This window comes from Acomys minous, assembly GCF_964271855.1.
Source record: "Acomys minous genome assembly, chromosome: 3".
Taxonomy (NCBI): Eukaryota; Metazoa; Chordata; class Mammalia; order Rodentia; family Muridae; genus Acomys; species Acomys minous.
In genome coordinates, this window is record NC_140485.1 from 4645660 (window position 1) to 4672645 (window position 26986).

The 26986-nt window shown below is 46.4% G+C and overlaps 1 protein-coding gene across 1 annotated transcript in view; it reads right to left on the reverse strand.

The window, feature by feature from the left end:
• The window catches only part of SLC24A3 (solute carrier family 24 member 3), a 496071-nt gene that overhangs the window by 420862 nt on the left and 48223 nt on the right, over window positions 1-26986 (reverse strand). The window contains exon 2 of the mRNA XM_084777255.1: window positions 5409-5537. Within this exon, the coding sequence (XP_084633381.1) occupies window positions 5409-5537 (129 nt within the window). The remainder of the gene's footprint in view (window positions 1-5408; window positions 5538-26986) is intronic.

The window sequence follows — 26986 nt, forward strand, 5'->3', positions numbered from 1 at the left end:
TAGTTATGTGGTTCCTGGTCATCCCGTAAACAGTCGATCTCCTGACATACACCCTTAGGACGGTCTCTTACAAACCTCGTCTCAGCCTTACAACACGGGTCCAAGTGTCCGCCTTACCTCCACAGACCTCAGGCCCAAGCAAGCCAAGGGCTGGAGAAAGCCATGGGCTGATTCCCTTGTCCAAACGGCCTTACACCAAAGCCTATCACACCAGCTATTTCTCTCCTTCCAAAGTGTGTTTGAGAGAGGGTTAGGGAACCCATTTCCTTAAAATATCAAATACCTGAAAATAGGGGGAAGATAGAAGCTTCTGGAGGCACACTGCAAAATATAAATAAAACCCTGCCCAGTGTACACAGAATTATTAGAAAGAATCCATTTCTGCTGCAGTTGTCCACCACCCTGAATATTACATTTAGCTAACTTAATTTTTCTGTGATTAGATTTATTCAAAGTGAAATTTCTCTTAATAGGTCATCTGAGTAAACATTTCCAAGTGTTATTTGCCAAAAAAACAATATGTTTCCACGCTTCAGATGAAATCGGCAGTGTCAGGCTAAGAAAACAGCCTCAAAAAATTCACAGAGAGCCAGAACAATTGTATGAAAAAGAATTGGAGCCTGGAGGTCAGTCTTTTCACTCAGTTCTGGAGGAAAAAAATGATAGGTTTCCACTAAAATCAGAGGTGACTAAATATGGCATTTTTGTAAAAAATCAAAAAATGCCTAAAATAATATACTCTTAAAGTGGCAAGCACCATACAAAGAGTGAGACACCCCAGTGTCTCCAGACCAGTCACATGTAGCACTACTATTTCATGTGCCCTGCTTCTCCTGGCCAGCAAACAGGGTGTTCTAGGCTTTTGACCTTCAGGGAGAAAGAAAGAGAGGCAAAGGGAGAGGAGGAGAAGGAGGAGAGGAGAGGGGAGGGGAGGGGAGGGGAGGGGAGGAGAGGAGAGGAGAAGGGAGGGGAGGGGAGGGGAGGGGAGGAGAGGAGAAGGGAGGGGAGGGGAGGAGAGGAGAGGAGAAGGGAGGGGAGGGGAGGGGAGGGGAGGAGAGGAGAGGAGAAGGGAGGGGAGGGGAGGGGAGGAGAGGAGAAGGGAGGGGAGGGGAGGAGAGGAGAGGAGAAGGGAGGGGAGGGGAGGAGAGGAGAGGAGAAGGGAGGGGAGGGGAGGAGAGGAGAGGAGAAGGGAGGGGAGGGGAGGAGAGGAGAGGAGAAGGGAGGGGAGGGGAGGAGAGGAGAGGAGAAGGGAGGGGAGGGGAGGAGAGGAGAGGAGAAGGGAGGGGAGGGGAGGAGAGGAGAGGAGAAGGGAGGGGAGGGGAGGAGAGGAGAGGAGAAGGGAGGGGAGGGGAGGAGAGGAGAGGAGAAGGGAGGGGAGGGGAGGAGAGGAGAGGAGAAGGGAGGGGAGGGGAGGAGAGGAGAGGAGAAGGGAGGGGAGGGGAGGAGAGGAGAGGAGAAGGGAGGGGAGGGGAGGGGAGGGGAGGGGAGGAGAGGAGAAGGGAGGGGAGGGGAGGGGAGGGGAGGAGAGGAGAAGGGAGGGGAGGGGAGGGGAGGAGAGGAGAAGGGAGGGGAGGGGAGGGGAGGGGAGGACAGGAAGGGGAGGGGAGGGGAGGGGAGGACAGGAAGGGGAGGGGAGGAAGGGGAGAAGGAGGGGGGAGGGCCAGGAAGGTTGAGGTGATTTGGGATTATGCAAATGCAAGAAAGGTATTAGGAGAAGCTGGGGGTGACTCCGGGTAGAAGTTGTGAGAGCCTCTGTTTCTGAATGAGTGGGTCTGTGTGACGGAAGGGGATGAGAGGTAGCTTCTATTTCCCAGCTGGAGGGATGAACCTCTGAGAAGCACCGCAGCTCCACGAGGAGATTAATGCCCCAATTCCATCTTCAGAGCCTGAATCCATAGGCTTCCTCTAACAGCATCTAAAGCCAGGGTTTCCAAGGACATAGCCTTGGAACTGAAACTGTGACAACGTAAGTGGTAACAGGCGGTGCTTTGGGGACAAATGTCACATTAACTTCTGCCTATGACCTTGACACTGCGGCTCACATGGCTACAGCTCAACTGGCACCCAGCTTCCTCGGGTGGCTATGAAAACAATCACTGCCCCCCCCCCAGACCCACAAGCACCGAGGGAACCCTGGCCCACCCTTCTCTGTCAATGCACGGCTACTGTTGGCATCACAATTAGAAAGGGAAAGAGTCCAGACACCACAGGCTCCCTTCCTAGCCCCTACATTAAGACTTCTGAGAGCAGACACCACTGTATTCATCCAGCACAGCAATATTCATTGTGATCAGACCTTCTTTAAGGAAACTGGACAGGGATTGCTGACTGGACCAGCCACAGCTCTCTCCAGCTAACTCTGCCCAACAACAAGTCAGAGGTAGCAACGAACACAGCAGCTCCCCGCCCTTACCCACAGTTTCATTTTCCTTGGTTTCCTGCAGTCAGCCATGGTCCAAAACTATTAAATGGAAAATTCCAGACATGAGCAATTCATAACTTTTACAGAATTTTTATTATAGTATATTGATATAATTGCTCTATTTTATTAGTAGTCATTACTGTTCATCTTCATTAAATTAAAGGTTATTGTAGGTATGCACATATAAGAAACACACACACACACACACAGACACACACACACACACACACACACACACACACACGCAGCAGGGCTCCGTGTTTCCATGGTTTCAGACATCTACTAGGGGCCTTCCGACATAACCCCATGGAACATACTGTACTATTAAAGTAATAACATTACATCGCAGCCTTACCTGTGATTTGGCTTTTTAAGTTTTGCTTCACACAGCATCTGTTTATCTTGGGAAGGCACTGAGCCAGCTAGGTCGTGCATGTCTGGCCATGTTTGATCACATCACTATCAGTCACAGGTGGTCAGCAGAGATGATGGTGCCGGTTACCAGCATAGAATCTTCAAAGCTTGTCTGACAGATAATGGTATTTGATCCTCAGGGATCAGCTGACCAGCTGTTCATCTCTGGACCACTCAAGAGTGTGGGTGATGACAGGCCTAAACTGGCCATCTCTTGTGGAGAGTGGCTATGGAAGTGTGGCTCTAGGGATCATGGCTTACCCAAAACGGGGAGATGAACACCTTCTAGCAGACAAGGGAAGTTTGCAAATCAATTCTTACTATAAACTGTCATACAAGGAGCCCTAAACCGTGCATACTTTATGACATCAGTACCAATCCTCACTTGTGAGAGGACAGGATGATTGCCATAATTTCTAAGGAGCTGGAAGGCCAAGAGGCTCTAATTACTTTGCCCAAAGCCCCCAGGTTACAAGCTAGAATTCAAATGTAGACATGACTCCAAGATGTAGGTTAGAAGGTTGGAAATGGAGATCACCATGAATACAAACATCCACTCTTATATCTTGAGATGTTTGCAAGTGAGCTAGTGAGATGGAAAATGTCTCCAGAGACCACTGGCAGCTTTAGATCTGCTTGTCCAGGAATCTCTTCCATTCTGATAAACATGTTCCAGGATCCGTACTGCCCAGCTACAGCAGGGGCCAGTCACACACAGAAACTGGACACACCCTATACACGGATGACACGCGTGAACAGCTGGAGCATCAGCATGCATTATTTTGGGGTTATTTTGGTTCACTTGATTTGACTTTAATGGCTTTTATGTGCATGAATTTTATGTGCATGTATGTCTATGTGCCATACATATGCCTGGTATATGCAAAGGCCAGAAGAATGCACTTGTAACTCCCAGAACTGGAGTTACAGACATGCAAATGTGAAGAATCAAAACCATGGTCGTCTGGAAGGTCGGCTAGTGCTCTCCGTCACTGTGCCATCTCTCTAGTCCTCGTCACTGGATTTAAGTTGTCGTTGGATATTATCATCCAGGGTGCAGTTAGAGGCATTTCATAACAGCAGCGTTCAGATGAGGGAGTGGCCCCACAGTTTTGGGGGAAGGAGGGGGTTCTTGAAGAATGCAGGCCCTAACACGCTACAATGTGAATAGGACTCTGCCTCGGGCATGTTCATCCTCCTTATAGTTTCATTCTGAGTCAGGTCTCCAAGTGAATCCTAGTTCCTGTAGTCCACATAGACGTAAAGTAAGAGTAGCAATTCTGGCAGCACAATTCCTTTGTAACCATGATCTTTAATGTTTTATCAGCATATATTAATTGTACCTAATGGTGGGTTTAGTTATGCTATTTCCACATATGCACATCATAGCCTTCGCTGTCCAGTGTGCTTGAGCTCTCTCACTGCTTTTCTTCCTAAAGCCTGTCACCTCTTCTTCTCTGTGTCTCTCCTTGAACAACCTCAGTAGATGCTACATTTGTGGTTGGTTATGTTTTTTTTTTATCAAGCTGGACATTTTTGTTTCTACCTATGAAGTTGAGTCATTTCTTCCTTTGGAATGGCTTTCAATGTTCCTGAAGTTGCTGTACTTATCCCTGTGAGGAAGCCATTGCTAACAGAGTGAGCAATTCCAGGCACTTACAGTGAGACTACCTACGTTTTCCCCACAAACCAAGCCATGCCGGCAGGAGACAGGACCCTTCCATCCCCACCATCTCCTGCACAGAGACGAACCCAATGAAGGCCATTCACTGCCGTGCCATATGTCACTCCATTCTCTTTTCCCCGAAGGTAAAAATGAGATTTTGACGACTATGATTCCTGTGTTCCTACATCCCACTTATCATGCGCCCACTAACTGAAGACATACAGTGGGAACCTGTCTGACTATCAGAAAAGATCACCAACAGAATCCACGGGTAGAACCAGAGCGTCCCCCTCCTGCCCGTTCAGCCCTTGATATATGTGTGCTTCTTGGGTCATCCACGACTGTCCACTCAGCAGTGGCAATCAAACCCTTCATGGTCACTTTCATTTACAATTAATGTAGCTTCCCCATACTTCACTGACCTTTGAAAAGGTTTGTTATGAGCCTTTAATAAGAACCCATAATAATTCTAAACCCTGCCACTCAAGGGCCATAGGTTATATAGTATTTTGTGGGTAGGCATACAAGTATCTAGTCTTCATTCCTTCCACTTGTGCTTGAGAGATTATTGATAAGATGCTGGGTGTGGCAGGGGACGGTCCTTCTACTCATCATTCCAAAAAGGAGTAGACACACATGACTTTTTGAAACACTTTCCATATCAAAAGATGTAAGGCCTTTGGAAACACACTGACAACAGTTTATCCACATGAAAGATGACACAGGTCTTTAGATAGAGGAGCTTCACAGTGTTAGAACCAAAGGTTGAGTTTCTGATACCTAAGCCCCAAATATCTTTAAAATCTCTCCAGAATAGACTTTAAAAAGAGACATGTCACTCAGCTCATCCTCAGCCGTAATCAAAGAAAATGGCGACCACTGCCAGGACATGGCCACCACTGTTACCTGGCTCAGTGCAGTTCTTGCTGCTCCGGAGTCCTGCATCTTCAGAGGTCAGTGTGTCATTCACCTGCATCAGCTTCCTCCCCACCAGCCACTTTCTGTCTTCCCCGATGAGATCCATGAGGTCAAGTTCTGGAGAGGGGAAAAAAAAATCACCATACATCACTAACAACTAAATGTGAGTCTTTACCAATGCTGGAAGCCTGTGCCTTAACCAGCTATTATTTTTCTCTGTACTGCATGGGTGCCCTTAAGACATCTTGAATATATCTGAGGGCTTCCTCTGATTAGTGAAACCTACTGGGTGCAGAAAAAAAAAGTCTTCTATCCAATGACAAGAGGAACTTATATATAAATATCATGGCTTGAGACGGATGGCAGTGAGGTATGCATCTCACTGCATTCTAAACTAGATTCCAGAGTTCCCCACGGTGTGAATAAACTGATGTTGTCTACAAGATGGGTCTCTTGATAAGTATATTTGATTGATGACTGTCTCTTCTCTTTCCAAATTTCCTATGCCCGACATGCTAAGAAATGTTTAATAACCAATAACAGTGAGGGAAGCAGTCTAGACTTGTAGCTATTGGATGACTTCCTTGGCACCGGCACTCTCATAAGAGCCAAATTCAAGCTACAAATATTATACCATTAAGACGCAATCTGAGAAGAGAAGGAAACAATGGAATCTACTGAGTCACTGTGAGCTGTTCTAGCCTTCCAGGGTCCACACCTCCACCATATTTGCTTAAATTACCTTTCAGGTAAATGAACTGCAGTTGAAAGCATGCCCAGAATCTGATTCTTGAGGGGTAACCTGAGCTAACGCATCACTTCACCATCCCCGAAGCTGTGGCCTATGAGGGACCCAGCACAGGATTTCATAAAACAAGAGATGAAGGAAAAACAAGACTACAGAAGGCCTGTTAGGGGTTAGCTTAGCAACGCCTGGGTCTCCAGATGGGATGGCTGTGGAGAGGACAGTGTCAGCAGACAGAATGAGGAGGAAAGGGCACGTGAGGGAAGACGCTCCCCGCCCTGCTGAGGGAATGCTGCGTCTGAAGTTTCTGCTGATAAGATTCTCAGGAGGGGATCATATAGCTCCTTGGCAATGATGCCTCAGCCAAGAGAACTAATACAAAAGTGATCCCTAACAGGCAAGGCCACAGGATATAGCCCAGATAGGGTCTCTGCAGGCTTCATGACTAGCGGGAGCCTCCATGCAGATATCTGCATGGGGAGTGATGGCCTAACACTTCTCCAGAGAGAAAGGAGCATGGTGCAATAAAAATAGCAAGAAGGAAGCCAAGGAAGAAGAATTAGCAGTTCTGAACACCGTGGACAAATCCATCAAGATGAAGGCTTGAGCTCAGCATGAAGCGGTTGTTGGGGGTGGAGGATGGTCAGACAGGGGTAGCTCTTTCTAGCGGCCTGGAACTAAGGAGAAAAAATTATGGCGATCATCACCTCTGCAATGTCTAGAATAGCTTTGGTTAGGAAAAAATGGTTGTATTGGGGTTTGTTTGTGTTTTTAGAAAGAACTTAAAGTTAGGTGGGTAGAAAGGGAGAGAGGATTTGGAAGGACTTGGGGGAAAGGAAGAATATGATCAGAATTTTTAAAATTTAAAATTGTCCAAAGTAATAAAAAATGCTAAAAATGGATCTAAATACAAGACAAGGTCCTAATTCTTCGGCCCAATGGCCTTCACTCGGACCACAAGGTGCCTTCACTAAGCCACACAGTGAGATGTTCTCAAGTGGCCAGTGCGGAGCCAAAGGCCACCATCTCACAGCCTCTATTTTCACAGTGAATGTCAATTTTCCAAACAGTTTTACCTTCTCTATGGAATTTGGTTCTCACAATGCTACACTGAAGAGTTGAATATCATCTGCCAGCACCAAAGCATTATGTGATCTCAGAAGGGACTCTGTAAGCCTAAGCTGAAATCACTGTTTCCACCTTTGACATGGATAAGTTAGGGCCCTGGACCACTCTGGAAAGTAGAGTGTTCATCTGTACCTCACTTCAAGATGCTACAGGCAGCAGCAGGAGCGAGTGAATGTAGGTTTTCCCCCAAATGCAAGCCTAGTCCTGAGTGTAAACTTTCAAGATATCTAATCAGAACTTAGGCATACAGCCAGAAAAGCACCCGTCGTCAGAGAACGGGTGAAACTGTCCAATAAGCAATCACTTCAACTCAAAAGCGCAAGCAGCCTCTGTGGCACCTACATGCCATTACCCTGGCCAAAATTACCAGAACAACACATAAGAAAGGGTTTCAAAGTTCAATCAAGTTACCTGGATAGCATGTTTAACCTGAATGGTTGATCCTATGGCTAAAAATGCTGTTAAGCAGAGGAAGATAAGCCCCTCCAAGAACTCATAAAGAGGGAATAAGGTCAGTGGTCATAAACTACAATAAGCAGTCTTAAAATATAGATGTTCAATGTTGAAAAGTATCAAAGGTGCCGCGGAGAGGTGTTTGGAGTGCTCTGTGTCCCAGACTAGGTCGGGAGCAGCTCCTAAGATGAAGGATTGAGCACTGCTGGCCAACAGGTGTGACTCCAGGAAGAATGCGCCAAGGAACAGAGAAGTAGGGTAGGGAAGGCATGCTTCAAGCCGGGTGCCAAAGTAAGTGAGGAGCACTGGGCCCCTGTGAAAGCACTATGGGCAAGAGGAAAAGCATCTCAGATACCTGAGGTGTGAGGGAACAGGGCATCGGTCTACCCATGCCTCCTCTTTCATGGCTTTAAGCCTATTTCCAGAAACATTAATTCTCAAGCTTTTCCTTTAATTTTTTTTATTATTTTTTAAAAGTGTGTGTGTGTGTGTCTGTGTTTCCGTGTGCATGCGTGCACACATGTGGGTGTGTGTGCATGCATGCCTCAGGGCAAGTGTCCATGAAGGCCAGACCTGGTTTTCTAAGCTGTTGTGAGCCCGCGGAAGTGGGAGCTGGGAACTGAACTCAGGTCCTGAGTAGGAGCAGCATGTGCTCTTGACTGCTGAGCCACATCTTCATCCTCCTCTCCACAGAGATCCGGAGGAAGCTGTGGTGCACAGCAAGGGCCTTGGGCATTGAGATGCAGGTTCTGGGAGCTGTATGGTGGCTGTAAGCAATGCAATGTTTAGAGCAACAGATATGGGCAGAGCGTTCAAAAGCTGCCGGTCCACGTGGTGTTGCTGTGGCTGGCAGAGCGGTCATTCTATTCTCTGTCCTCACAGTGTGGGTCAGAGAAGGGTGCTCTGCGGACCTGGAGTCCTGAGGTTCAGACAGACCCTGAAGACTTGCAAAGAAGCAAAAGTATTCCTTCCAATGACTCCCAACACTCTTTTGCCAAGTTTCCATGGGTCTGGGACTCTAAGAGAAAAGCTGATACCAATTAAGAGATGTAAAAGCAGAGCCAGCTATTGTAGCAGAAAATTAGAGGATTTTTTTTAAACATAATGATTCAATATCTTCAGGAATTAGACACGATTAAGACAGCACCTCAGCCTTCCAAAATCTACAAACTTTCATCTCAACAAAAACAGACTTGACCACTGATCACCAATACAACAATGATGTTCAGAGTCTGAGAAAATATTAGTAATAATAATAGTAGCAACGTCGATGAGAACAAAGGTTGATAGTGTTGTAGTTCAGCTTGGTTGTCTCAAAAGTCTCATGGTACATGAGAAGGTTCCAGGGCCTCTTTACACCTCTGAAGCAAACAAGGTCAAGTAGAAGTGACTTGCCTAAGATCATAGGTAATCTACGACCGTACCGAATATTCTCCATAGATTTTTGTCATTCTGTGACTATTACGTGCAAACAACTTTCTGGGTTTTTTTTTAATATGTTCTATATTCATAGTAAACCTCTGTGGAAAGATTAGCTTCATATTTGCAAATAAGGAAATTAAGGGGAGGAATATTCTGGTTTAGCAACTTGCCGGCCACACACAGTCATCAAGTAGCAAAAGAAAGTTCTGAGTCCAGGATTAATGGCTTCAAAGAGCAGCTTCCTGGCTGACTCCTGGATGAGAAAGCTCACCCTGGTTACAAGGCACAGCTAATAATAAGGCAGATGGGCAAAGCAGCCTTCCTCTTACAATAGGTAGTGAGTGTAGACTGTCCCGCTGGATCTGCTAAACAGTCCCCTGAGAACTATCTGTGATGATGGGTGGCATACCTGGAAAACCATCAGAGACCAAAGACTCAAGCACTTGTCGAATCTCCATCTATGCACAGCAGTCTGCTCAGTGTAGTTTGCTAGAACCTGGCTATCTACAACACGGGCTGCTCCAGTCTTGCACTTAGAGAGAAAAGCCAAAGGGGTGGGGGCGGCGGGGACGCTCGGAGGCAGGGGAAGGTGAGGCAAAAGGCTGCCCACACTCGCTCCCCTCACTGGTCTCTCCTAACTTGCCTCCCTAGCTCCTTAGACTTCTCTGCTACAGCGAAGAGGCTGCTCTGCAAAGCTACACTAGAGCAATGTCAACAAAAACACTTGGCCCCCAGCCATGGCATTCTTGGCTCCTCATCTGCCAGGCTCTGAAAGTTTGCATGTTGCCCTAATTAGTCAGGGGAAAGGGAGGAGGCAGGGGGTGAACAGGGAAAGCAACAGGCTCCTGTGTCACAAGTCACCAGTAGAGGAAACGTGTAGGGCTGTGGTCTCTGAGGAGAAGTGACAAGAGGGGGTGGGGCCATAGAAACGCTGCAGGCCGCCGCTGGCTGAGGAGGAAACTCGGTTCTCAGTCTGAGATCCAAGCTGCCTGCACTGAGGAAGCAAAGAGTGGAGGCTGGGTGCCAAGTTTCCATTACAGAGCTGTGTTCACCCCTTTGCACTCCAGCACACTCTCCTCTCCCTGCCTCTCAGTCCCTGCGCCTCTCCCGTCCGCCTTCCCGTGACCAAAGCACACAGAACCCAAGGGTTTCACCAATAACGGGTCTTCTCAGGAGTCCCATGACCTAGATCCTCAGCTCACAGCCTTGACCCCTCGCACCCTGTCCCTTGTCTGCTGGCCTGACTTCAGGGCGGCCTTCTAACCCTTCTCAGATATTGGTCTCGGGCTCAGAAGAGAGGTGGGGCTGTCTGCTTGCTGCCAAGGGATTAACTCCTCTGAGATCTGGAAAGGTGGACGATGGCATCATCTGTGGAAGTTGAACAGGAGGAGGGGGAGGGGTAAGTGAGAGTAATCAGGGAAATAAATGTGACCAAAGTGCACACATGTGTACACATGTGCACGTACACGCACACACACACATGCACACACACATGCATGACAAGATCACAACAAAACATATCACTTTGCCCAATTAACACACGTTGGTAAAAATGGAAAATATAAGAACGTAAAATGCATCTTATGTGTCCCTCACCTATGCACCAGGTTGCCGTCCTGTGCTATGTCACCACACCTTATGCTACCCTCACTTCAGAAGGCCATCCGCAGAGCTGGGACCCAAGCCCACCTCCATAGTCCAGGCATGCACCCCCCACCTCATCCCAGAGTGCTGGCAGTCAGGGGGAGCACCCTCAATGGGAACAGCAGGCCTTCTTCGAGAGTACATACAACCCTACCCTCTTGAGAACTGGAATGCTGTCCTGCTTTTTGAAAGTGGAGAGCCATGTGTCCAGGTTACCATGGCAACAGCGCCTCCCTCACAGGTGCGGAAACTAAGTTACGGAATCTCCTGCATCATTCAAGAAGGAAGCAGCAGAAACCTCTGTCCAAGACACAAGGTTCCAGGGAAATAAATGCGATGGCATGGCCACGGGCAAACTCTAGGCTGGCCCCGCGAGCCTCTCCTCACCGAGGCTATAAATACCCACCCTGCAGTTTACACAGCTGTCTCCCCTCTATGTACTCTGAGGTCCTCACCCCAGGGTTGGAGGTTGAGTTTGCATAAGCCGGCAGCCAGCAGACCGCCTTCTGCAGTCTCCAGTGATCTGCATCACTCTCCACATGGCCCCTTCTCTGGCCTGCCCCTTGCATCCCAAGAAGGTGGCCAAGCAATTTTTATATTCTATAAGTGAAAGGGGTTTATACATGAGGATTTTTTCCAACAGTTTTAAAAAAATGCTCTATTCTTATTTCTTAAATCAGCTTACAAAGTAGCAGGTTTCCATATGGGACTTTTATACATATTCATTGGGGCTAATTCTCTCCCCTCTCATCTCCTTGCCTTTCCCCCTCCCTGCCATGTCCTTCCCTTTCCACTTCGTTCTGTGTCTACCTCACCTCCAATATAAACTCCTTCAGAGTACTGGAATAAGAACGTGCCTCTGCATTGCTCCCTGGTCCTTGGGAAGGAACACAATGCGTGGCAAAGCAGTAACTCATCAAACCGAGTCCTCCCATCCCAGCAGATAGGAAGAAACTGAGGCTAAATGGACTGTGTGCTGGCTTCACTCAAATATGTGGATGCTTCCAGAAAGAGTCCAGGGGAGATTCAGAGTTGTCTAAGAGAACCCCAAACCCTAGGGGAGCCATGATTCCATTAGCGCCTCTGTCTCGGGCCATGTGCACATTGTGTCTGGCAGGTTACAGGACCCTGAGATCACGAGGGGCTGTGTCACACCTCCAGAGGCCCCTCACCAGCTTGGGGACACTCAGGTAGCAGCTTTCATGGTCCATTTGAACTTCGCCCTATTGTCTCTACTCCAAGAGAAAACACGTTGAACTTGAATACAGATGAGGGTCTCAGTTCCTTTGAGGAGGTTCCTTTTTGCTCAGAGTTGAGGGAGCAGAAGACTAAGCAATACCAGTCACGATCCCACATAGGATTCTGGGAGTCAGAAGCAATTTCAGACCCTCCTTAAGGCTAGACATTAGATTTTTATCTAATACTCATGGGGCTCCCTGGCCATACCAGCTTTGCAAACTTCTCCAAGACTCTGAGAGGCTGTCTTCTCAGCTCCAGAGGCAAGGGGGAGTGGGCTGAAGGGCCGGTCCGAACATGGCATTGCTGCAGATGTTGGGACACAGAGTGCAACAGCAGACTTAAACACTGATGGAGGCAGGGAGGATGAGGACCTAAGCAAGCTGCTAGGCCCACGGCTCTCCTGTGAACTGGATGCTACACAGCCACATCATTTGTGTATAGAAACTGTGCCCATCCCTAGACCAGATGCAAGCTCACCATAGCAAATGAAAACGAAGGCCCATATTTCTCCCTACTACCCACTCAAATCATTTTAACTTCTAGCCCAGCCTTACACTGACCACTCCATTGTCCTACCTTGTACAGCCAATTTACCAATCCTGAAGAACTCTGGTATGGGAAGGAGCAAGTTGGATGAGTTCCTGTCAAGGAAGAAGGCAGTGCCCAGAGTATGACACTAAAGGGACGAGAAAAAGTCCAAATTGATGCTGAGGATGCTGGGAGGGTCAGGGTAGGGTAGTTGTGAGACTGAGACAGGGATGAAGATTCCAGAAAGCTTTCTCTCTTCATGGCATGTGCTCAACTACTAAATGCAGCAAGTGAGATTGTTCTAATGACCCATGCATCCTGCCCAGAGCCCAATTTCTTCTTGATGGTTCATTGACATGCCAAGGATCCAAGCTTAGCACCGATGCCTGACTTTCTCCTTAGCCCTTCATTGCACTTCCTGGAGCTCCTTTACCACCTCCTGCCTACTGATAATTTCTTCTAGATTCCACTGTCTGTAAATCTGGATACTCAGGTTCTTCATAATGGCCCCACATAAGAAGACCACCCCATCCCTGACAACACACACATGCACCCCCTCTTAGATATGAAGGTTCTTGTTACAATAGATCGACTGTGCTCTACCCTCAAATTCCCATATCGAGTGCGGCAGCATCAGGACATAGGTTCTTTAGGAGGTAATAAGGTTAGGAGACTGAGATGTCATTACTGAAGCACAGGGATGGTATTGGTGTCCCTCTAGAGAGAACCCAGAGAGCCTTCTAGATCTTTCCCCAGCAGATAAAGATACAAGAAGACAGTAAGTAGCCTGCAACCCAGAAATAAAGACCCCACCTGAACTTGAACTGAATGACACCTTTCTCTTCTCTAAATTCTTTTTCTTTTGCCTGTCTGACTCGAAATCTAACCTGCCAAGAGATTTCTAGAAGGTTCATGAATACCTATGCTCTTCGATGCTTCTAAAATCTTCCCCCAAAATAATTTTCTGTATTTCAGAAGACAAAAAAGTACAAATACTATGGAGATTAATAAACAACTTTATACATCAATGGGATTTTCTTATGCTTGTGTTCACCAGCAAGACAGTCACCAGCCACATGTGGATATTATACACTTAAATAAAGTCATGTAACCAGAAAATGAAGCTTTTATTTTATTTCATCTTAATTAGTTTGAACTTGGGTTTAAACAGCCACATGGGATGGGTATCTACACGGCTGGCTAGTTGCATCCCTTAAATAAAATGTTTCATTCCAAAGCCAAGAGTTGGGGTAGAATCCCAATCCCACCGGCCCGCTTTAGGGGAAGATGAGGTGCTGATCTTCAGGTAGAGCGGACCAAGCATTCCAGTGAGACAAGGGAGATGGGTTTAGTTCAATTTTGTTTTCTTTTCCTTTTCTTATTTCCATGGGTAAAAGAAAGATCACAATTTTAATGGCAGAAGAGAAGGAAATGAGTTTTCAATGTGCAAAACCAGCCCAGAAACCTTCCCAAATCAGATTTAAACCCAAACAAAATTCAGCCGGTCAAGAAATTACATGAGGTCCTCTGAGGAAGAAACTGGTAAGAATATCTCGTCATCCTAGGCATATGGTGACTTGGGATACTAAGCCCAGATCTGCCAAAAGCTTTTGTCTGGAGAAGGTGAATCACTCCATCTCTGTTACTGATCTAAGCACTAACAGGCAAGAGTGATCTGATCTCTGATGTCCCTGTAGCTTGAATTTTAAGTCTATCTTTTATCTAGGGCAGAGTTATTTGATGGCTAATAGGATCCCTAGCCTTAAGAGCTTTGTGGAGGGACAACATAGCATTTTGGGGAGAAGGAACAGTTAGAAATGTCATCTGTTCATCACATGGCCATCTAAAATGAGAAAAAGACATATTTTGATTTAATATTTAGTATATGTGTTGGCACTGCCATGCTGAGTGTACGTGTCCAATATTAATAACTACTAGGCAGGGGGTGGCCCTGAAGGAGGAGCTCAGGGCAGGCACAGTGCCATCCCCAGCTTCCACAGGATTGTAGCATGGTGTTCTGTGGGAAAGTTCAGCTTAATGGAATCAACAGTCACTGCCTAAAAATAGTAAATTCTGTACACTAGTTTGAGGTGAAATGGGGACCTGATCTGAGATCATTTCTTATACTTTATAGATGTGTAGCTAGCTTTGTTTTTAAGTGGTGACTTTGTGTCAGTGGGATGTCTCATTGGGGTAAAAGGGTTTGCCACCCCGCCTGATGACAAGCTCTGGAACCTACCTACTGGAAGGAGAAGACTAACACATTGTCCTCTGACGTCCACATGTGTTCCACAAGTGTCGGACAAATGCATTCTTGAGTGCACATACACAATAAGCACGTGCAAGAAATATTTTTACACGCGAATTGTGCATTTCTACAATTTTCTGGGAAGAACATGATTGCCAGGTAAGTATGCTCCTAGCCCATATTTTCAGAGAGCACACATAGACACCCACAGACAAACACGCATCTTTCAAAATGCCATTTGAATAGCTAGTAAGAAGGTTGTTGCTTTCCGAAAAGTAACTCGGCCTATGGAAAAACCATTTGAAAAATAAATATTAAGATGTTTGGTGTCCCCTTACCAGTAGATAAAAATCAGGAGGTTCTAAAACAAACAACATCTGTATGTACCACCCACTACAAATTAGGTAGAATTGTATAATCTACTTAAAAACATTCCAAAATAAGGACCTTTGAACACATGCACTAACAGCACCTGAAAAACTACCAGGTTACTCACCGGAGCCAGGATGAGGATTCTCGGCATGACAGGCTATGATTGGAAAAGCCGGTGCCTTCACTTAGCGGCCCTTACTTGCAGGGTGCTTCTACCACCGAGACCATGTGCCTTGCTGGGTTATCTAAGCTGTTAACCTTCGATACCAATGAAACACAAAATAGCCAGAGCTTCAAGCTCATGTTTCTGGGAAGTCACATGTTCAAAAATGATGGAGTGTGTTGAGTCATGTCTACTCAATAAAACAATGTTCACTCATGCTACGATATCCATTAATATCTAAATATTTTGCTCCATAAAAAATAAAACATAATTTTAAAATCACTTTCTAACTTTCATTTTTTAACCTCTTAAGTTCATGTTTCTGAGTTTTATCGGGTCTAAAGTTATGTAAGTGACCTTCTTTTAAATGTAAGATAAAAATCCAAAATTAGGCACAAGGAGGCAATAAAATACATCATTTTCACACATAATAAAGTACTAAAGACACACGGATTCACATTGTTCAGAAGAAAGTGCAGATTCTAGCTTCAAATGGCTCCATCCATCCCAGCTAAGCCATGCTCTGCTCTGCTGGCGTGCCCCCTGTGACTATATTTTCCATACAGTGAATTCATTTGAACCCTGCAAACCTGACTAATGTGTTCCTTCTTTTCCCTTAAAAACTCACATTTTGCTTCCAATTGAGTAGAATCTGACCACACTACATCACTTGGCTCCTAAAAAGCACGGCCTTTTCCATCATCTGCGCTTGAATAAACACTCCAATTTATTGCTGGGTACAAGCACAAAATTGCCTACATCTTGTCTCCGGCTGCATCACCCCAGTGCTACAGAAGAGCATGGATGGGGCCTAACATGCCCCCCTCACCCTGTGCTCTTCTCAATTTACAGGAAAAAAAAAACCCAACAGCAGAGAGTCCGGCTCAGGGAGGAGAAATGAAAGGCTGCTGTTGTTGTTGTTTTGGTTTGTTTTGTTTTTCCCTCTGTGGTCCTAAGGACAAGGCTCTCAAAGACAAGAAGTATTGACTCTGCCCTGAGGTGGTGGGGAATGACAGGGGCGAAGGGACGCCACAACAGTCGTGAGAGAGAACCGTTCAGAGCTTCACGAAGACTAAGAAATGCATCTCTGAATGGTGATGGCATGAGCATATTTTTCATCACCTGCCTTAGGTAATGAGCTTCTTGACGTGGTTATCCTTTTCTCATTGGTCTCTAGGAAGGTGTTGAACAGACAGATTCAATAAATCTGTACTGAGGAAATTACAATGTTAAGTGCACTGAGGCTTTGGTGTTTACACTCCTGACCCCATTCCCTTCTGTATCTACACTCCTGACTCCGCCCCTTCTGTATCTACACTCCTGACCCCACCCCTTCTGTATCTATACTCCTGACCCCGCCCCCTTCTGCATCTCTTCTCCGTGTCGATCTTGAATCATCCTAAGATTCCCACTCTGGAAGCAGCCCTTCACCACGCCCGGTCTACCCATCCTGACAGGAAGCTCCATTCGCTCGAGCAGTCTACACAGAATGCATGGGCAACTGGAGCAGCTCGGATGGATGTTGGACATCCTCTTAAGGCCCATGTGCGATTCTTTTGGAGGTGAAGCCTAGTGGGAAGTCTTAACAGACAGGATGCATGCCTTAAAGAAGATTTGAGGTGCTGGTCCAGTCTTCTCTCTCTTTTACTTTTCAGTTACTGTAAGTGAGTGACGGTGCCCTTCCATGGGTCCTCGACCATGATGCTTTGCCTCACCACAGTTCCAAAGCAGCTAGGCAAGGAATAGCGGAAAGCTCCAAACTCAGGAGGCACAATAAACCCTTCCACATCGCAAGTTAATTGTTTCTGTTGTTCTATTATAGAAGTAGAAAACTGGAAAACACACTAATAAAAGACCATCATCTCATGAGCCACGAGGATTGGTTCTGACAATGGCTATAACTGAACCAGGCTAGCTAGAAAAGCCCAGAGGCCTTGAGTGTAAGAGCACATCGGGCACACAAAGGTGACCAGAGACAACATCGAGAGGCAAGCAGCCAAGGCCCAGATGACATCACGTGCTGGCTTTGACAGACGGATCCAAGATGACCCTTGAGCTTTTCGGTCACACGCTACTGTGATTTCTGTTGGCAGCATGAGCCAGCCTAGGCTGGTCTTTCTGTAAGAACAGTAGAAAAACTCCCATCTGACCCATGATTTTTTAAAAATTCCATCTCATGTAAAATCTGATGGAATCTAAAAGAATAAACCGGCTTGTCTTCCTCCTGTGTCTACTATGATATAGAGTGCTTTTTCTTTCTTTTCTTTTCCTTTTTTCCTGAGCAAATGTCATGCATAGTGAGCCTTTCAAATGCCACCTATACAACAAAGGAATAGATTTGTAATAGCACTGTGCTCCTGTATGGATTAAGATGGCTGAGGGGCATAAAGGGATCCACTACAGGTGACAAGTGGTGAAGCTGGACCACTGATAGTGGGTCCAGATAGTCTAAGCTCAGCTCCCCAAACACTCCGCCAGTCTGGGCAGCTGACAGCCAGAGGCCAGCACATTCAAAACGGTGAAAAGCCTCACTCAGATAGCATGCTTTGGGTGGCAATGCAGTGCTGGGAACAGAGGGAAATGTCCTGGTTTGGGTTCCCCAAAAACCAACTTTCTTTTTCTTTTTTTCATTTTAATTTTAATAATTTATTCAGATTACAACTCAATTGTTATCCTACCACTTGTATCCTCCCGTTCCTCCCTCCCTCCCGCTTTCACCCTATTCCCCTCTCTAAGACCAAGGGGGACCTCCTCCCCAACTGTATGGTTATAGGCTACCAAGTCTCAGCTTGGTAGCCTGCTTATTCTTTCTTTGGGTAACACCAGGCCTACCCACCAAGGGGAGGTGGTCAAATATGCGGCACCAGAGTTTATGTCAGAGTCAGTCCCCGCTCTCCACTCAACTGTGGAGAATGTCCTGTCTATTGGCTAGATCAGAGTAGGGCTTTGATGTTTACTATTATACTGTCCTTGGTTAGTGCAATAGAGGGTCCTAGCAACCTACAAGAGGAACATCTTGATGGGTGGATTGGGGCCCAGGTGGTGGGGTCTGCCCAAAAACTAACTTTAACAAGACAAAGACCTGGATGTAAGTAGTTTATTTTGAGGGGGAGGGGAAGGAGGCTGAGAAAGACAGGAAAGCAAGACAAGGGGAAATGTACCATGATGTGTCATGGAGGCCCTGACTCCTAACGAGGCACACTGCGATGCCTCCAGAAAGTGTGCTGCATCTGAAGGCAGAGTGCTGTGTTTATAGACTTCCACCGGGTCAGAGAGCTGCCCCTAAAACCATCATCTCCACAATCTCCAGCCTGTCTTATGGGTGGGTCGAGCCAGCTCCTGCCTGTGGGGATGCCCCAGCTAGAAATGGTCTCTGAATGAAATAAGGCATATCCCGTCACTACAATGGGAGCCTGAATTCACAGTGACCTCCCCGCTACAGCGGTGGATGGAACCCAAGGACAGCAGTGTCTAGAGGGAATCCAAATGATGTCATCGACCAAAGGTGGCCTTGACCTTGTTATAAATGCAAAGCCTCTCAAAGCAAGAGGGAAGACGCGATTGGCGCAGAGCGCGCTGGACTTTCTAATAGTGCTTTCCTGTTTTCTCTCCTCTGACCGTGGAACTTGACTCCAGAAAAGAAATATGCCTCTTGACACCTGACGTAGAGGACAGGACAATGGAGGGGGCTGGTGGGGAACTTTCTGTTTAAATGCAAGGTCACCTCTTCACTCTCACAATTGGCTGTTCTTCAGGTCATGCATACACCTATCCGGGCTGGAAACTGAAGCCAGCAACAAGAGAACACTAGGGACTAATGGAAAAACAAGATCAGCTCCAGGCTCTCCCATCTTAGCCTCAGCCTCAGGTCCACGGTGAGGAAAGGCAAGCTAGAGAAAGAGGACGCGACTGAGCCTGACAGTGACTGGCTACCCACCACCACATACTGCCTGGCTGGATTGACTGGCTCTCACCATCAGGCAGGAGGCAACGCCCCCCCCCCCAATGCCGACTTCTCAAGGACCCCTACATTTCCACTGCTTGTTTCCCACAAGTCCCACTGCTTGTTTCCCACAAGTCCCACTGCTTGTTTCCCACAAGTCCCACTGCTTGTTTCCCACAAGTCCAACAAGTGGCACAGATCTCCGAGGCAGGCTTCCAACGACTTTCCCTTGGAAGATGCTCATTGAAAATGAAACTCAATACTTAGTAGTGGGTTTCTGCCACGCGCCCCTCGCCCTGGGCTCCTGGTCCCACTCGCTGCAGTTTGTTGCTCGCAGGCTGCCTGATCCCTGCTTTGTAGCTCACATTCTGTCTCCCAAAGCTGTACTGGGCCAGATCTTTCTGAAAGCTGTGAGGTGAGATACCCTGTCCATTATAGCTTCCATGACCAAGAAACAAGAGTAAACAAAGGATGTATGAATGTGTGTGCGCACGCACACGTGCACACACACACACACACACACACACACACACACACACACACACACACACACTATAGAGGGCTGCTAACACAAGGGATTCTTGCAATGAATGTTGTCTCTTCTAGAATTATGTATTCTCTCTCCGTGGCAGAAAGGGGACAGAGATCATGTACAGCAAGTGACACCATCACCCGTGGCATCTCCCAGGCCTCTCCAAAAGTGCAAAGAGGTCAGGGGTCTCACAACTCTTTAATGGGAAGCAGGAAACCAGCAAGTTATCTTCCTCTGAGGCAACCGGAACAGCTCTCTCCACAGAGCCATGCAGAGGATGCACAGGTTGTGAACTAAGATTTTGTTTGTTTGTTTGTTTGTTTGTTTTAATCACTGGTTCTTTGTGCTTTGTTCTGGTCTGCTTGACTTTCTGATCACCACTGCTCTTTCTGCTGTTTCTTCTAAATACAGCATGATAGGAATATATAGGAGAAAAACTAGATTGCTAAATCTCCTCCTTAACTTAAGGCCTTAACTGTTACTCACAAATAAGGTTAATTTCAATTCACTGACATAAAATTTTGTATATTGATATAAAATAAGTTTAATTTTGATACATTAAAATAGAATTCAAATTTAATATTATTCTTCACACATTATATTTCTACTCTGAGTTATTATACACATACAACTCAATTAATACATGATTTACTTCCAATACTCTGATAGTGCTATTACAGGCTGTTTAAGATAATTAAGTAACACAAGTCAATTGTTAATTGAGCAACTCATGATCATGTCCAATACTAATATAATTTTATCACAGAAATATACATCCTAGGATTAACCAATAGGTATGATTCTCCAGATAGATAAGGTAAAATAGTTAGATATGTTCTTCAAAAACCTCAGAGACCTACAAAATATGACATTTAAAAATGTTTTTATTATTTTAAGGATTCTTTGACAATAAGACAGGTTAACTCCTGACAATACCTAGCCTACCTAAAGAAAATTATGAACATTAAAAAAAAACTCCTTGGGGAGATGGTGTCAAGTGTGACAAACAAGCCACTGGATAAAAACGTCCTTTTATCTGACGCAGACAAAATTCTGCCTAAAATGGACAAGCTTAGATATAGACAGAGTTAACGGCCAGACTCTGCCAAGACAGGGTAAACAAGTCCTCAATACTTCCTGCCCCACAAATATGTCTGTCAGATATACTGGGCCAAAAGGCTAAAGATGATACTCCAACATTATAGAGAGTTTTGGGTGACTGTTCAGGCAACAAACTGTCATTTTTTTTTTCCATTTTGAAGCTTCTTCATTTTAGGCACTTACTGTTTACTCAAGTCTTACCTATTGGTTTTTATAATTTTTCATAATTGTTCTTACTGTATATAAAAATTGCCTTTTATTTAAACAAAAAAATCATTGGTCTGATGTGTTTTAATACTAATTAATAAAAGGCCTTCACACCTGGACAGGACAAGTAAGACAGGCTTGGCTAAGGCTCCCGGACTTGGGGAGGCAGAGAAGTGGAGGAGAGGAGAGGGGAAGAAGGCCGCCATGGGTTAGATAAAAGATGGGAAGGCAGAGAAACGGAGGAGAGGAGAGGAGAGGAGAGGAAGGCCGCCATGGGTTAGATAAAAGAAAGACACATGGCCAGTGTGGATGGAGATCTGGCCCAGATAAAGAACATTAACAAGTATCTGGGATTATAGATGAGATGTAACTTGTAAAAAACAAATAACATGAGATTGGGGCAGGTATGGGATACCTGCCCCATTATGAAAAGTAGCCTAGAGAATTAATATCTGCCCTCCCCCAGGTTAATTAAGGCTAGTGGAGAGTGGGGTATGACTTTCACACATACTCTGGTGCCTCACCTTTGACCATGTCCCCTAGAGGGGGAGACCTGGTGGCACTCAGAGGAAGGACAGCAGGTTACCAAGAAGAGACTTGATACCCTATGAGCATATACAGGGGGAGGTAATCCCCCTCAGGAACAGTCATAGGGGAGGGGAATAAGGGGAAAATGGGAGGGAGGGAAGAATGGGAGGATACAAGGGATGGGATAACAACTGAGATGTAACAAGAATAAATTAATAAAAAAAAAAAGAAAAGAAAATATAACAGGTGTCTGTGTCTTGATTGATTGCTAATGGGTTATGCTGCCATAATAATAATTATACGCCTGATAATAAACATTGTTAGACAATGCTGATAAATGAACAACAGCACAGCACAGATAACAACTTCAGTGATGTCGCCTCTGTGAGATGATCTGCAGGACACCACGCAAAGACATATGCGCACTTGCCCTCCTGACATCTGCCACTCTAGCCGTGGCTACATCGTGCTGGACAGAGCTAAGGATGGGATTCCCGCTACATTTCAACACCTCGCTTAATGTGACAGTGACACTTTGAAGTAGGTGCTGGCGCAGGTGCTGGTGCTGCTACTCCTGAAATGGAAAAGGAATATCTCGGAATTGGGTCTAAACAATTTGTCAAAGATCATAAGCTACATATTGAGCAGCGGCCGTTGGTAGTCCGCCAGCAACACTGAGGCTAAGAGCAGCCCAATAATTTCCCTGGCAGATTTAAGGTGATCGCCCCAAGTTCGCGGTGTTTGGAGCATCCGAGTGTGGCCTGGCTCCTCCACCTTTTATTTCCAACCCAAGCATCTTTTATTGGTATTTCAGTCCTTTATACGCCAGACATTTGAACTCTTGCCCACCCTGCTAATATCATCTTCCCCTTAATGTCTGCACCTGAAACAAGGCGAGGGCTGCCCTGTTTTTACAGATATGATAAGGGATTCAGAAAGAGAGTCTACAATGGTGAGAGGAAAACAGTAAAGCTAGAGGCACGCCTAAAGCGGATGTTAAAATCTCGCTGGTGGGCATCAGAGAATGGCACTCTGTAATGCCTTCAAATGTCTCTGTATGGTTTTATGTAAAATATTGAGGACAACGTTGCTAAGGTTTCCTTAGTACATTAATACTGGTAATCCCTGTAATCTGTGGCATCTGCAAGTACAACAAGTGTCCTGGCCATGTTCCATGTGCACAGCGAGCCCTTCAGGTGTGCCCATGCCTGGCTATGTGGCCTCGGGGGTCTCGTGGTGACAGTGTGCTGGCCCTGACTGTAGACAGGCACCCTGAACTCACTCATCACTGAGGAGCAGACATCTTGGTGGCCCCGGGCAGTGGGAAGCAGCCTGCTCCAGAACCACGCCTACTTGAGTCCTTACTCCAGAGACCCCTCAAGAACCTCAGCATCTCAAGCCCTCCAGAGGAGGCTGTCCCATCCTCTCAGCAGAGGTGTTGGAAGGCTTAGCCTCAAGTAGCAAAGCCACACAGACAAAAGTCCTCTCTGGACAGAGCCATGAAATAACCCGGCTCAGGGGCTCTCCTTGTGGCACTTTTTTCATGTACCTCCTCGCTGTGCCTAGGAGAATCACCCAGTTAACTTACTCAGTTAATTTGGGGTCTGTCCCTGCACTCATGCTAGAGTGGAAACCTCTCAGTTAGCTGGATTGCTTTCCTGGTGACTTACTGCCAGCAGAGAGGCAATCTGTACAGTACTCCACAAATTAATTTCATCTACCCTGACCTTGTGCTTGACGTTAACAGTGTAGGCTCTACCCCTGCTTGTCTTTTTCTGGAGCTATCTGAAAGTTTATGCCTATTTGGGGAAGTGACAGGGGGAACATATGCTCACAGCAGAAATAAGAACCAAACCCACAAGTCCAGCTTGATGATTAATACGTGCGGCATTACCCAGAAGACATCTGTGCACATCTGTGAAGGAACACTGATGGGTAACTGAAGTGGGAGGCCACGCCCTAAATGTGGGCAATTCCATCCCATGGAACGGGGTCCTGAACTGACAACAAAGGAAATGGTGACCTGGATACCCACACTCAGTCCTCTCAGCTTCCTGGCCATGTGACCAGCTGCCTCCCACCACCGTGGCCAAGGCGAGATCCCTGCCATGGCGGACCACATCCTCAAACCAGGAGGCCCCATAAACACTTTCCCCCTAAGTCAATTTTTACATGTATTTTGTCACAACAGGAGAAAAGTAATCTAGGTGTGTTTCTTGCCGTGATATGGGTAATGTTGCTTCTTGCACAGACTGACAGTCCGGAACTCCTGCAGGACTCTAGTCGGCAAAGGGGAGTAACTCAGACTTCTGAGCTCGCGGAATGCCCAGTAAGTGAAGTCAGCAGAAGAAGTATTTAGAAAATAGCTTCTCCAGGAGGAGTCATTCAAAAAGTGAGGTCGTTTCCAGTCCTTTCTGCAGGTGTACTTAGGGGTCAAGGTTAACATTGGGCTTTCAGAGGAAAACAAGATATTCCCATGGTCTCAAGACGTGGCAGGGCAGTGGGATGTAGGCGTCCAAAGCCCATTGGCCACCCAGGAATCAATTGACAATTTCTCGCAGCAGCAGCTTAGGGGAGGGTCAATTAAGGAGCCCTTTGTTCAGCTCAGACTATGAATTTTTTACAAAACAGTCCTGTCCATGGTTATTGACGCATCTTCGGCTGGTTCACAGTGCAGGGTAAAGTGAGAACCCAGCTCTGAGGCTCGTCTCGCATGACCCTCACTCCTTCCAGGATTTCCCTTTAAAAAACTATTTTAGAAAATGATGTCTAAATAAAAAAGAAAAGAAAAAAAGGACCATTCCAGATGAGTCATCAGAAGTTCAAACCTAGGGATAGGGTTGGAGGAGGAATAGAATTCCGGAGCTAAGATGGTCCTAAGGGAGGCTGTGGTGTAAGTAATATATCACTATATATATAGTGAGCCATGTAAGCAATTCCAGAGCCTCTAGCAGAAATATTAAGAAGGAATACTGAACAGGTAAATATATTTGGCTTGACATATCTAAAATACTCCATTTCAATGAGTAGTAATTATAAAAACCATTTTATCAAATTTATTTAGATATGATTTATTACATAAATTATAAACCTATGATATAAAACTCACTCATGTGAATTTCACTTTGGTGAAAGCAGACAATTAAACCCTTTACCAAGCCTTTACAGAGCTGTTTAAGGTTGCTTCGCCAACATCTAATTTAAGAATATTCTCATCGTGGCAAAAAGGCACTTTGTGCCCAGCAGCCATCACTCTCTGCCCCCTCCTTGTGCACCCCCAGGTGACTGCTGACCTGCCTCTTGAGCTCACAGATGTGCCAACACTGGACACAGCCTACCACCCATTGTGGTCTCTGGAGAACGGCTGGTTTAGCTCAGCACAGCCTGTCCAAGGTTTGCCTGCGTCACTACATGTATCAGCTCAACACACCTTTTCACTGCTGAATCCACACATGCATAAAAGGCCACTAGTGGGAGATTTTGCATTCTCCTTCTGAAGGGAGCTTCCAAACGCAAGTCTCCCATAAGCCAGCTGCAGTCCACACGCTCTTCCATACTGAGCGCACGCAGACAGTCTCTCTCTTTGTCACACTAAGTAAAAGGCCTGCAAAGGCAGTTTCTTGTCTAGGGTCACATGCCAACGAGTGGCTACATCTGACTTTGAACCTACGTGTTCACGGGCCCATCCTATGTAATACGCGCCCTCCTCACCTGCACTGGGGGTCACATGGAGAAGATAAAGATGGAAACCCATCCAGCGGCCCGCCATTCTCCCTGAGCGCCATTCTACATCGTGAGTGCCATTCTGTTTTCATCCAAGGCTCAGGCCCCGAGGCAAGATGGAAATCACCCACAATCGCCCTAAAGTACTGGATTTCAACCTTCCTAACGCTGCCACCCTTTATTTAATACAGTTCCCCGTGCTGTGGTAAACCCCCACTGTTTTATTGTTACTTCATAAATGCAATTCTGATACTGTTACAGATCATAATGTAATATCTGATATGAAAGATATCTGATGTGTGACCTCCAAAGGGGTTGTGACCCACAGGTTGAGAGCCACTGCCTTAAAGGGAACTACATAGGAAGAGCCAAAGGAAAGGAAGGAGGGCAGGAAGAGGGCCAAAGGGAAGGAGGAGGGAGGGAGGATGGAGGGAGGGAGGAGGGAGGGAGGAGGGAGGGCAGGAAGAGGAAGGGAGGGAGGGGGAGGAGGGAAGGAGGGAAGGAGGAGGGAGGGAAGAGGGAGGGAGGAGGGAGGGCCTCTCCATCCTTCAGACAGATGAATTCCAATACTGTCGGTTACCAATGGGCAGCAAAGGTTAAACTAATGGGTTACCACCAAAAAATAACTGAACTGAGGTCCTTAGGCAGAAAGACAATACACATAGCCCTTGCTTTAAAGGGTAGTCATGGAAACCCGATGAAAACACACCTGGGCATGGGAAGCTTGCTAGGTAAACACCAAGTGCAACTTCCATCCCTTGGGAACAATAACGCCCCATGAATCCCCACTGAGTGGACCAAGGACATTTACTATTCTTGGGAAGTGGCAGATATATCCTTTCTTTAGCATACAGGAATAATTACTCATAACAACTGATACTTGTGTGGTATGTGGAGGTGATTATGTGCCAGATCATCCTCCGAGTACTTTGCGTATGGTAACTTTAGATTCGGTACGTAGCTCTGCAGTGTGTGGGAAGTGCCATCGTTATTATTGTTGCTATTATTTTCATGATCCGCACTTAAAATAAGAAAAAATGTTTGGCACAGAGAGGTTAAGTAACCTCTTGGAAACCACAAAGCTGTTAATTGGCACAGCCCTCACTCAATCCCTGGCATTTGTCCCTAGAATTCAGGTTTCTGACCACTAGGTTGCTTCTGAAAAGACTGGACTGTCCAGGGGAACCTAACTCCACTCCAGGAAGCCTTCCCCTCTCCCACAGAGCCCAGAGAGTCCCCACTGCATGTGGCCCTCCTTGGCCGTCTAGCTCCCAAGCAACACTTGTGGCCACCCTCCCTACAAAGCATGAGTCAGAAGGACAAAGAATTCCTTCCTTTTGTTTATGAATTATTATTGCTTGTCATCACTTGTATGAGCCACGGGCCTCTGGTTTTACTGAACTGGAAGGAGCTACTGAGTCTGTGGCTGAGGAATGACAAAACTCCACAGCGCTTAGACCCACTCACTGCTTTTATCCCCAAAGCATCCCTTGGAACCTGTGCCTGAAACGCTCTCTCAGAAGTTCTCACCCAGTACACCCTGGCAGGTGGCTTCCCCACCAAAGGTGAGGCCTCTGCTCCAGCCTCAGC